Below are 13,645 nucleotides of genomic sequence, written 5' to 3' on the forward strand. Positions count from 1 at the left end.
ATCCAATGTCTCGCAGCTGAAATCCGGTTTTCCCCTCGTCGCTTAGAGGTATGTAGGAGTCGCTTGCTGAACAGCTGAGCGCAGTCGAGCAGAAACGCGCAAGCAGAAGCGAAGCGGAAGAAGAAAGGAAGAAAGAGAGAGCAAAAAGCAGAAAAGAAAATAAACCAAGGCCAGGAATTGTCACAGTTTATCCTCCAATAAACACCGAGGAGGTCTGGCCCATGGCCCATGGCCCATCCTTTTCGATGTCACTGTATGTGGTAGATGGCAGACGACGATCTCTGGCAAAAAGATCCCCAAACCACGCGCCGGCGATGTCGAATCAACATCAATTGTCATACCCTACCCCGCTGCACTTTATCTCAGATATCTAGATGCTACTGTGGTTTCGCTTTGGGAATGGTCGCGGTAGTTGCAAGGGGAAGCAGAGTCGGCGGCCACGGATCGGGCTGTAGCGTCGCGCCACACGAATGTCCCGGCGCAACAGCACGAACCGGCGGGCTTAGCCTAGCTCGCATGGATGGTGGCACGACGGGGCGCGACTGGACTGAAAGGGAAAGCACAAGGGCTAGCAAGGGCTGGCAAGGGTTGGTAAGGGCTAGCCAGTTTCCATGGCCGGATTCCAAATGTGATGGATTCGCCCTTTCGCGTCTCCCAAGCTTTCTATTTTGATTACTATGGTGACATCCCGAATCACATCAAAGAGATCAAAGCGGGCGCCGATACATACATACCTACATAGTGGTGCGAAGATCCTGGGATTGTGGGTTGGAGGTGGGCAGGGAGAAAATCTTAGGATGCACGTATTATAGACACCGTATTGACTGATACTGTAGTATCAACCTGCTCGGGGTGTGCTGATCATGGCAGCATCCTGGCATCAGATCTCGACGGGGCAAGTGGACGGGGTGACAGTCCAGGTGGAGTCGCCCGCGTATGTGCTTGCCTCGGAAAGATACCTAACTCCAAAGTCGCGACTGGAGACCTCTTGAAAGCCCGCCTTGGTAATTCAGATGGGGGACCGGGGTCCAAAGTATCCCCAACTGTTGCTGCTGGGATTGGAACAACAGGGCAGGTATAAACAACAGAAGCAGGTACCTCCTCTTTGGATTGATGAGAATAAATGCAGAATAAGTGCAGCTTGTCGCATTGCCCAAGGCTGCTGCTGCACAGGGCACAGTGTATGAGGCTTTTCCAATTGGGAAAGCCAGTTCCTGCTTGCCTGTTTCTAAATCTGGAAAACACCAAATGGTGAAACAAGCCCTTCCGGCTAGGATGGCCCTGCCACCGCTCGCCCAGCTTGCGTCTCTTTCCCCTCGATAGGAAATACCTGCTGAAATAACAACATGGGTCGCCTGTGGGTTTTGGCCAATTTCCCATCCCGGATCTGAGGTTTTGCTGGGCCACCCGCCAGTGTCGCGAACTCCCTTTCTACCCGGTGAAGTGGATAATGACAGCAAAGCTTGCTGCTGCGCCCACAACGAGAGAAGAACACAGAATTGGGAGTAGAGTCGTGCTGCTGGCAAAGTTTCGGCCCACCTGATTCGTGCCTTTCGGGGTTAGAGGGCCCGGCCCCCCGAGGGACATGCGAGAGTGTAACGCCTCGTTTACACACTTCTGTTAGTCGTGGTTTAGCGCTGTCGCTGTGCTGAGAGTTCAGTAGTACTGTCACGCTGGATGAAGTCTGACCTCCAAGGATGTGGTGATGTGGCACGAGCAGTGGTACACAGCATCGCCTTTATTCGAGCCGCCGGTCAAGTACCTTGTGTTGCCCTCCAGCATGGGAATATGGGTAGGTAGGTTGGGATGAGATGAGACGGGCGCAAACTTCAGTCGGATCCTATCAAAATGTTCAAGCTCCCCTGCAAACATGCAAAAATATCCTCGCCCGCCGGGAGGAGGTTATGCATACGTACACTGGGGCATGTCATTTCGACAGACACATGCCCTCTCTCTCCTAGAGCTGGGATACCCGAAACCCAGGCCCTTTCCGATAATTACGGCTACCTGCGTACGGGCTTCCAGACCGTCGTGGAGGTACGTCCTGGACCGGGATACCAGGTGTTTTATGACACCTCGAACAAGTAGGTAGCCAGCCAGTCGAACGGCGCCGAAAACGCCACCGGGAGCATATAATATGAGAGAAACAATCTCGTGGGCCGCAAGGCGCAGTTGACTTATTTCCGTGTGTGGCTTGTACGCTCAAATGTCTGGAAATATGGAACGGCATTCGTCAGCTCTACCCCATTCCGCGAAGCAGAAACAAGCTCAACAGAGTTCAGCATTATTCATGTCCTAGACGCGAGGCGAGCGGGCAAGAACCGACGGTCTGGATAGGCCATGACTCAGAATTCCAGCCGGCAGCGCACACGCAGGAGTAGTGCAGCATATGCCAGTGAAGAAAGACATCTATCTTCCTTACATGTAGGTAAGGTATGTCGTGAATGATGTACAGATAGATGTTTACTACAAGTATCTACAGTACCGACCTACTCGATGTACAAATGTGGGCTCTTTTTGGATACTTGCAGTAAGGGTGTGGTTTAGTTGATATTATACACTACCGCCCTCGATAATTGCAGATTGGCAGGGCACCTCGCTTGGTCGGACAAAAAAGACGAATGGCACGATATGACGTGCCGGAGTATACAACCTCGGTGTCCCGCCCATGCAGGCGGATAGTAGTCTGCATACCTGCAGATAGTCATCAAGACTGAATTTCTGGACTTGGCGGTGTTCTGCCGTGGCTAGCTCTGGTGGAAATGCTGACGAGAAAGAAGAAAAAAAATGGCAATTGCGTGCATTATTAGTATGCACAGCCAAGGCTGGGTTTGATGGGCGACGATCGATCCGATCTGGATCAGCGCAACAAAACTGCGAATGCACGCCGTGGCCCGACTCCGACTACATCCAAATTGACGGCCTTCCTCCTCTGCCACTGTCCCCCGGCCAGTCCTCGCATGTACACAGTCTTGGGTTTAAAGCAGCAATTGTGTCATCCTCAGCCACCCGCGCTGCAAGACATCCTTGATTCACACCACCCTTTACGCGTTGGTGGTGTATTCGGGTATAGTGTACTCTGCGATGGAGACATGTTCACACGGATATGCAGGTACAGCTACCCCGAGCCACCCGTCTCCAGATGGTGCAACAAGCCCCGACACTGATTGGTGGACGCAAACCGCAGCAGCAGATTTTCGAGGACCGGCCGACGATGGGCCTCGCTTCCCTTCAACGGTCGATTAAGAAAGAAGCAATTCCAGCGAGTACTCACGTGTAGGTGTGTGTGTGTTTGTTCTTGACGAGTGCGTCGCATGGGCGTCGAGCCGTTGCCAACCGTTGTGCCATCGGCTGGCTCTCTTCCTCTGTCTGTTCTTTTTCCTTTGTCTTCAACGCACACTGCACCAACGTTGGTTGGTTTTGCTGCCGGCATGGCCCCCCCAATCCACCACCTGGGCAAAGCAAAGCGGGCCGCCAGCGACCTAGGCCCTGAGACTGCTAGAGGCTGCAGTAGGTAGCTGCTAGCCAGCCCAACCCTCGTAGAGGCCGCAGGCCGTGAGCATCCCAGTGGAAAGGAAATTGCTTCTGTCAAAGATAGGGATTAAGCCATCTCCACCGGGCGCGAAGTGAATGGGTTGGAGAATCTAAACACGTTCGAATGATAAGTTTAGACCGTTTGACAACCATCCTTGGCGTCTTTTCTCTCAGTGGCGTACCTGTGTGCGGATGGAGGGGATTCCCCGCCGCGCACCTCCTTTTATTTCTCTTTTGGTTTCCCCAAGAGAAGACACGAGTCAACATAACATCATCAATCATCAGCGTCCGCCCACACAGCGTAAACCCCTGCAACAGCCCCTGGTCGTCGCCAAGGCCGTGATGAAACCGTGGGCTGTCAGTCACGCTCGAAGTCCTCCCAACACTGCTCCAGGTACTCCATGCAACTATCTCGGGCTCGCCATGCCATCAATGACCACCAGATGGCCACCGGTCGCCCGGGCAGAGAAACAACCAAGTGCTATGGAGCGGTTCGAAGTTCTTCCCACGAGCTTCTAGCGCTACTGAGAGATACCGTTTCTCCGCCGTTAATATAGGTGAACCGAAGCTCCCAAACCAACCCCTAGCATGTGTCGGTCCCGCTCACGACACACACCAAAACCCCATCCACACGGCATTGCGCGCACATCAACAGCAGCAGCATTGCATGAGGTATCTTCGTACCCGCCTAGGCTGGCGACTATGTAACACATCATATCAGCCTGCGGCTTATTCGGGGCAGATTTCCACCACCTATGGATTTCTACGGCTGGTTGAATTTCGGAACGAAGATAGGCCCAGCAGAGAGGCCGTAAGATCCTAAACCCATTCCAACCCCCAATCCTTACCTACCTTACCTACCTAGGGTCTCGGGTACGTAAGTACAGGCTCCAATCCCAAGATGTCGCTAAGGATTGACGCCAGGTTCCTTTCTGGCCAGGGCTTCGTGGACCTCGTGCGAGAATTCTTAATGCATAAATCTAAGCCGGCACTATGTTACTATTTTGGCAAAGACGGGCAAGTCGCTGTTCATGCAGAGGCTATAGAGTTCGTGAACAGCTACTATTGTTAGCCTGGAGTGGATCGCCAGCACACTGCTGATGATGTTCGCATTGCCGGCACCGGTCGAACGATGGCCAGGGAAATGGTGTTGAAGAGCATCGACACAATTCGGCCAGGTACGCGTCTAGCTGGCCGGCCGTGCCAAAAAGCCCACGACGCAAGGAAGGGTACGTACATGCTGCTATACCGATGCCAGCCCGCAGGGATGCTCTTCCTATGATCTTAGTTTCCTTGTTTCTCCACCGACAAGGGGGTCGGACATCAGACCAGTATCCCTTGTCGATTACTTAGCCCACACCACTAACCATCCTCTTTGCCTACCATTTTCAGACACATCACTCTTCAAGCAGACAGACTATGCAGCCGTGGTAGGTAGGCCATATATCTTGATCGAAAGCACCCTCCCCGCAGAATGAGCGGCCACACCCACCCTGTATTATACGGCTTTCCTATTGGGCTGCGGGCTCGCAACCCTTCACAACGGTTTCATGCGTTCATCCGCTGAATCCACGCTGCCCAAGTCTTATGAAGGACCAATGGGCACCTGGAGAAATATACCAACCGAAGTACTTGCCCTTTCCACCATGTACTGCCTTGTCCTAGCACTAGAGCGCGGCTCTCGCGCAAGCCGTCCACCTGAAGTGTGAAGGATGATGCGCTGGAATCGCCGGGCCTGCTCCACCGCCAACTCCATGGTCCTACCTAGATCTCGCGAGGTTGACTTGCGGGCCTTAGAAACAGTCGACTCCGTATAGCGGTTTCTAGAAGGCATTGCCAGAGCAAATGAAACATGGCAGCAGCAGTAGTCGGTCGGGTCATCTGGAGAAACCTTCACCCTGTGCCTGCGCGCTGCATGCCTGGGTCGGTTCGGTTCAGTCGAATCTCACAGAGCAGAAAGTACGCTGTGTGTGTGTGTGTGTGTGTGTCCATCCCTGGTCTGGCAGACGACCCTGCTGTAGCCTACCATGGCACGGCATTAGCCATTCAGCCGAGATCCCAATGGTCAAGATCCGCTGGATATAGACAGTGCCGCTCCTGCTGTCGGCCACGACGGGTGTGGCTCAGTAGTTACCGCGCAGAAGCATATACCCATTGCCGGATGTTGCCAGTTAGGGCACGGCTCTTGGTTCATTTGACGAAGCTTAAAACGTGCATAGATTCTCTCGCCATATCCCTACCGTAACCAGACCAGCCAGGTACCGTGCAAGGTTGCCCGCATCCACATCCCATCCACATCCACATCCTCACCATCGATCTCTGATCGCTCGCTACTACGAGTACAAGTATCCAGAGGGCTGCCCGTGCGGACCTTGTCGTCCCCCGTCGGATCCATCCAGCCAGCCAGGGCATTTCTCCGTCCAGGATTCGCGGTTCTGTCCGGTATTAATTCCACCTCTTGTCACCCGTACGAGCAGGGATTTTCCTGAAGGACTGCCTTGCTGCAACCACGGATAGGATCCAAACAACCAGTACATGACCGGCCCCATCAGTACCTGGGAACTTGAGGCGATCGACCCCACTGAGCTGTCATACGACCCTCTTTGATTTATAGAGACCTTATTCCCATTCAAGGGAGCTCTCTTTCCTCAGCCTGCATCCCACGACAATCTATACTCAGCTCTTCTCCAAGGACGACGCAGTGGCATGTGTCTAGTTAACTATCCGTCGAACCATCATTGACGATCCTCCCAAGCCCGGCCTCGAAACCTCGCTCGACTCTCCCATCCATTCCTGGCTCCTTAGTTTTTTTTCTTCGAACGGACTGGACTCCAACACATGTTCTGCCACGCCGAGATATCTTGGCCCTATCCTTCGTGACGACCCAAAGCCTGGAAATCCCTCGCCCAGGCAAGATAAGACGGTTAACTCGAAGTGGGATTTGCAGCAGGAATCGACCCCCAACGATCCCAACGGCAAAGCCTCGATTATTGGGAAAAATAAACATTGACGCCTACTTGGTCTCAAGTGTTTTCAGATTCTTCACAAAGGTTGCTCTCGACCTTCACCCGCCGCTCGTTTATCATCTGTACGTTCTTTCAACGTAGGCCTCCAGTCACAACCTCGACACATACAACCTCCCGTTCGTTACGACAAGGCACATCTTCTACTCAACAGCTGCTCTAAAATTGGGTTGTTGTTGTTGTTGGCCTTTCGCTCTTTGCATCTGTCAGACCATTACGCCATTTCCTTCCAGACAATCCCAATGCTTGTCACCAGACAAATTGATACGGAGCAAAGCCACTGGTCTAGCAAATACGGGGCCTTGTATACCAGCCCACGCATGTCGAATTTTGACAGTTCCTTGACCACACAGCCGGAGTGGCAGGGACACTACTCGTTCCTTCCCCCGGGGGAATCGAACCTTTTCGTGCAGCCTTTTGAGCAAGGCTCCGGCTCCAACAGCAGCAATGAGACTTCTGCTGCCCAGCAGCAACGTCCGGCAAACGTCCACACTACCGCCCTCTCCACGCAACCAAACCAGGACACGCCTGGATCCCCACATGGCCATGGTAGATCTCTGGATCCACTAGGGCTTAGAGCACCCAAGGTTGAATCACCCACGCAAGAATCGTCTGATCCACGCATTGCTCCTTCCTACAGGGTGAAGGCGGAACCAGCACGCGACGGTAGCACCGAGGCGTCTAGGTTAACACACGAGACCGCGGTCACGAGTCCCTCTGGGACACAGGGACACGGAGAGGGAGCTGGCGACAACGACGACCTCAGCCTTGGAAAGGAAGAGGACGACGATGTCTTGGACGACGACGACGACATGATTGAAGGGGAGGGCGATCCCAACGCTCCGCCGCAGACGGCTGCTGAGCGTACAGCGGCTCGACGGAAGATGAAACGGTTCAGGTAATTCACCTACATCCCTCATTCATGCATGGCTCCTGATTCTAACTCCACTAGACTCACACACCAACAAACACGATTCCTCATGAGCGAATTCGCGAAGCAACCTCACCCTGATGCAGCACACCGCGAACGGCTGTCTAGAGAAATCCCAGGACTGAGCCCCAGACAAGTCCAAGTCTGGTTCCAGAACCGGTAAGAGTTATCCGCAAACGACCAAACAGAAGTGTAGCAAGTTGCTGACAACTGGCACAGACGGGCCAAAATCAAGCGCCTCACGGCCGACGACCGTGATCGTATGATCAAAATGCGGGCTGTTCCAGACGACTTCGACAACGTCCAAGCCCTCCACTCGCCGTATGGAGCAGTTCACACCCTGGGCACGCCGATCACTCCACCTGTGGATTTTGGCAACCCGGCCTCCTACGCAGACCACATGATGCGACCTTTGATGCTCGACACGATACGGCGAAGCGACGCGGAGGAGCACATGTCCCCGACCGGCCTCAGCCCAGGCTTTGGGGGCATGGGATTCGCAACTTCCGGGCCCATGGGACACCCGGACATCCTCTCTCCCTTATCGCCGCCGTCGACCGACCGAGGAGGCTACTACTCGAGCCATTTGGCTAGCCCCATGAGCAGTGGCCCGCGGACTTCCAACCCCTTTGCGCGGCAGAACAGCCTCGAGACAGGAATGCCGATGCACTCTTCCTCGAGACAGCCGATCAGACCGCTGCAGCCGTTGCAGTTGCGGGAGACCATGTCGAGATCGAGATCCGAGACCCTGCAATCGCCCTTGAGGTCGAGCATGTCGTGGAAAGGCGACTCCATTGACTTCAACAGCTACCAGCCTGGTAGCAGTAGCCCTGTGGCGGGCAACCGTCACCAGTCTGTTTACCAGCCTGATCAGATGAGTGGCGGCGCCGGCAGCCCCATGGGTTATGATTCGGGTTCCTATTCCAGTAAGTAGACGCATCCTCGAGACTTGGCAATGGCCTACTAACAAACAACCCTAGGCAACCCTGTCCAGTCTCCCACCAGTCACATGGGATACTCCAGCCTCCACGGCTCGACGCTCCAGCCTCCCCCCTCGAACCGTTCGCGTCTCCGGGCTGCCTCGGCTACTCTTCCGCTAGGACTTGACTTGCGTACTCAATATCGCTCCGTCTCTGGGCTACCGCCCACGGGGGCGGCGTCCTCCATGACCCCGCGGTCTGCGACAACAGCCCCATACGGCAACTCAACGTCTTACACGACAAGCTTCCCCTCGGCACCCCTGTCGGCCCCCATCGAATTCTCGCTCCCGCGCACACCGGGCTCGAGGCCTGTCCATGATTACTCGATGCCGCAAATCAGTGCCCCCATCGCGCCGCCTCACGACTTCTCGCAGGCATTGCACGGGAACATGACCAGCCCGACGTCCCGAACGCCGATGAGAGATTCTTTCGGGGGCAACTCTCTGGCCTCGGGACAGGGACGCACCTCGAACGACCGAAGCGACGACTATTCTCAGGACAGCTATGGCAGCGCTTCTTCCGTCTTGAAGCGCAAGCGGAGTTTGAGCATCTCCCAAGCCGGGCACGCCGGTCCTGGCCCGCAACCCTACGGTCACTCCACCTGAATCGACTACAGCGGCTCGACTTAAGTCGGTGCATCATTCTTCAACAACAAACAACTACAAGGCGCCACAGTGTTAGACCTTTTGCTCTTGATCTTTCTTTTCCTTCCTTGCCTCTATACGCAAAATACCCCTTTTCAATGCGTGTTTGGTTTCTTCGAATTTTTGTGTTACTATATCTTTTTTTTTCTGTACGCCTCATATTCCCTTTGTTCAGAACAGTCTTGTTTGGTGTTTTATCTATCTGTCTATCTATCCTGCATTCAAGGGGGTGCTTGCACAAACGCGAATGGGAAGGGAAAGGCGGTGGGAGCGCATTGTGGACGTCTCCAAATCCTCGAAGTTTATTTCGAGCTGGTGGAATCACGAAGCGATATGTTTACGAATGTTTATTTTGGTTATTCGGGCAACAAAACGAAAGGAAAGGAGAGAGGGAGAAATTTGCGTTGTTGGGATTTATTTGTTTGGGGAAAGCATGGGTTTTTATGTTATATGTAAGGGAAACGACGCGGGAACACGACGGGAAATGGGAAAGGGGCTAGGAAGAGAGAGCTCTGGCGAGGCCAGGTGCCGACCGTGAGGACGGGGCTAGAGAAACCTTTGGACCTACCTGACCTAACATGTTTGTTAGGCTGGCGTGTGTATATAGAGGAAAGGTTCTGACAGACCACGGAAACCGCAGCCGCTTGATGCTGGGCTTTGCGTTGATGCGGTGTGGGATGAGCAAGTCTCGCTCTGGCGAGATTTGCGAAATCCAGGAATTAGTATATATACCTCTATATATATTTAACTATATGTATACATATATCTAAAACTTCAGCATTCTTCTCTCTTTCGATGTGGTTTACGTGGCATGCTCGTCGTGAAGATAGGACTGCCTGGGTCATGGTGGGTTTCATCGAATATCAAAACTGATATGCTCTATCTACACCTTCGACCACATCTCGGGCACAAGGGCAAATAAAATTCTCCTGAAGCCTGGACCCAGGATCTTGAACTCCCCGAAGAGAGGAATCGAGATTAGAATTGGATAAAATCTGCTACTACTGCTTTTCCTTCTTCTTCGCTGACCATAGACATTCCGAGATTGTTTCAGCAGTCTCAGACAGGCTTGGGCGAGGCCAGCGTATAAGCGAGTCTAAGCCAGGCCGCTGACTCGTGTTACGCACGCACAATGATGACTTACCCACCATGTGGTCCGAAGCCGAGATCGAGAGGCCTACTGGCACCAGTTACAGCCCGATACAGTCCCAGCTACAGGAAAAGCCAGTGGCAGATGAATGCCTCGTAATGTGAAGTGGTGGCAATATGGGGTTCCCCCTTGCCCCATCATCTGTGGTCATGGATGGCATGCGCGCAACATGTCACTGTGGCGGGAACCCAATTCGAACGCAAAGGAACACGAACGGATATACCGGATGCCCCAGTTCAGGCCCAACGGCGCACCGCTATGTGTGTGTGTGTACCAGAGGCAGGAACGAGTACCTCGGGCTCCCAAGCCGGTTCAAGGAATAGATCGAATGAGCGAGCAGCCCTCGACCAGGGCCACAACTACAGTCACGAACGATTCTGGGGTAAGCGGGGAGAGGAGGGCATGCCGCTTAGGCGCACAACGCCAAAGAAAGCTGACAACTGCAGGTCGGGTAACACCCATCAGAGAGAGTCCTATGCAGGATGGGGTTCAAGCCCAAAAGGGGTGGTTCAGGATCAAGCTTGAATTTTGCTTTTTCTTTTTCTCGTGCAACACAGCACGACATCGACGCCATCATGTGCTTGCTGGAGCACGCCGAACTCTGCGAGTCCTAGGCTGGTGGGATGTACTTTTGTTGCAGAATGGGTATCACTCCTCCCCATGGCGGTACCGTGCTTCCACCCCTCCTACCCTCCCGGCGGCTCTTTATGTGTGTGTGTGCGTAAATCAAGGGATTATGATTCACGAGGGAAAGTCCCTGAGAATGTCTCGCTCTAACGAGTCCAATTTCCGATACCTATACGAAGGAATACAGAACCCGGCATACCGGCCAACACATGCAAACGAGAGAGATGACGATGGCGAGATAGACAAGATCTGACAGCCTGTCTTTATCCCCCTCTATATGTGTGTGTGTTTATGACCACGTGAAGGCGTGATGAGATGCCCACCCTCTTTTCATCCATATTGTGATCCAGAAGCATTACCACTTGCGTGTGGAGTTCACGTGCGGTGTTTACTTGCTTACAACATCATCCAGTGCAATGGAAGGAAGTCCAAGTCCCGTTCGTAGTCGCAGGCTGATTGACAAGCGAGTGCGCGCTTCGGCATATGATTTTGCCTGTCCGGGTACCCCTGACGACGTGTTAGCAAGTGGTGTAAGAGCAACAAGTGACGTTCTTTTCCAGCCACAAGGGGACCATACATACATCGATACACACCTGCATGTAGGTACACGCTTATGTGCCGAATCAGGTTAGACGAAACCTTTTGATTCTGCTCCCTCCTGATGCTTGCATCTTCGGAAGCTGTCCCATCAAGCCATCCCTTTTTAGCTACGGCTGTGACACCGTCTGGGATTCACTGGGTACAAGAGGGAGAGAGTGTGTGCAAGGCAAAGGCGGGATGACTGGTCAGTGGGAGGATCTCTCATTGCATATACCTATGATATACCCTGTCGGGGCCCCCAGCCTCAACATACATTTTAGGATTACTTTGCATTGATCTCAGCAAGCATCCGGGGAAAGGGTAGGCGCATTACATGCTCGAGATTGAGATGATGATAATGATAGCTGCCCAGTACCACCTACCCAAAGGTGTGCGTACGTGATGGTTCGTGATGATGACATGCAGCTGGCCACCGGAGCTGCTCTCGGCTCCGGTCCTCTTACACGATGTTGACATCGAACCATTCTTGCTGACTTGGATGAGGAATTCCCAGGTGCGAATCTCGGGATCTAAAGACCTATTTGGTCGGGTAGCGCCACCTGGAGGTACTTGCAATACGCGAAACGTACTTACCTACCTAAGGTAGGTACATGCCTGCCTCAAGAAGTACATCAATTGATGTGGTAAGTACGGAGTAGGCAGCTACGTAGGGGACCTAGAATGGAGGAATTGGCCCCCACTGGCGGGTAGGTGCTCCGGCCAAACAAACACCAACACCATGCCAAATCGTAGATCCCAATCCTACCTGACCTGCCACTCACCAAAAAGTCCTAACCCCTACATAATAGGTGCGAACAGACTCCCGCGACTGGCTGGCCGCCGTTGCGACCTCGACGCTTCTGACGCTTCAAACTCCGGACCCCAAACGGTGCCAGATGCCACCGCACGTTGCAATTGCTACTCCAGCAAGGAAGCTAGATCCGACCGACCCTGGCCCTGAACCATGACCCTGGCCCTGACCCTGGACTTACTGATTCTGTTCAACGACAAACAACCTAACACCCTCTCCGGCTTCCCGATTGCGACTGTCAATTTTCGGGAATCCAAATGGGCGCCGCCCTCGGCATGGATCTTGCCGTAAGGGGTCATTCTTATCATTATTATGTCATATCACAGGCTTGCAAGTACGAAGCTGAGTGCTGTCCAAAATGTACTGTTGATCGACAGCCCACCAGCGTTGAACCGAATCATTTGGTCTCCCCCCAACGGCTCGCTTCAACCCTTGCTGCATCAGACCTTTCATCTCGTCTGGCGCGAGTATTGGCAATCCTGCCTGTTTGCTCTGTCTTAATGACGCGATGAAGAAAGCCTCTGTCTCCGTCCAAGTAGGCATCTCTTGGCCCAGACTGTAGCCGCATCTGGACCGGAGTTCTCACCGCTACCAACCCAACAGTATCCTATCGTTCTAGCTAGGGACTGATGGGTATGCACAAGTACGGGTCTTCAACTACCCGTTGTGGTAGGTAAGCTATGTTCCTAACCAGGTGCTTTGGGGAGTGCTCGTGGAGCTTGCTTACATGAGTGTGTGCCTGCCTGCGCCGCGTGTATGCGTTCATCTCCTTTTGCCTAAATAGCACCTACTTCGGAGTACGTCCCGTAAGCCTGGCCAGCAGCAGCACGCAGCGTAGAGTCTTTGGAGCACCTGGCGGGCCCTCTCGCAAGTCATTATCTTGAAAGAAGCCATATAGCTCTAGTCCCCCCCTTGAACAGGAAGAACCTGGTACGTTTCCTCTACCGGGCGGGCTTGTGGCCGAGATGCACAACTATGTACATTACGTTATGTTGACAGACCTATAGGGAATCGCAGCAACGTATACAGAACTGACGGAGTTTGCTGCATTGCTGATCCTCAGGAACCGAACCTAGACTGTTGCATTCGGGCATTTTGGCATTGCCTCCGCTACAGGCGGCCAGTTATATAGCCTGTATAGCCTTACGCTGTCTCTTGCGCTGGTCATCATGCCGTAGGGGGTCCAAGGAGCTAAGGCCGACTGAGCGATGCCCAAGAAGGAAAAGGTGGTCATCTCGCGCGGCCTCGTATATCTACAACGTATATCACCGCGTCTTCTGTGGTGATGGATTAGGCGGTGACACCTAGCTACAGGCGGTGGCTCCCCCTCTAGTTGCGCTGTGATTTAGAGCATGCCGAACCCCAA

General features: G+C 53.5%; 1 protein-coding gene across 1 annotated transcript; it reads left to right on the forward strand.

Moving 5' to 3' along the window:
* Positions 1-6,799: 6,799 nt before the first annotated feature.
* PG985_000651 (Homeobox domain-containing protein) lies at positions 6,800-9,073 on the forward strand (the record flags this gene model as incomplete). Its single annotated transcript, XM_066820420.1, has 4 exons — positions 6,800-7,455; positions 7,510-7,647; positions 7,708-8,414; positions 8,469-9,073. 4 exons carry the CDS (start codon positions 6,800-6,802, stop codon positions 9,071-9,073), a joined length of 2,106 nt encoding a protein of 701 aa, XP_066691299.1.
* Between the last annotated feature and the right edge of the window lie 4,572 nt (positions 9,074-13,645).

The sequence above is a fragment of the Apiospora marii genome (assembly GCF_038362585.1).
Source record: "Apiospora marii strain CBS 49790 chromosome Unknown utg000001l_segment0_segment0, whole genome shotgun sequence".
NCBI lineage: Eukaryota > Fungi > Ascomycota > Sordariomycetes > Amphisphaeriales > Apiosporaceae > Apiospora > Apiospora marii.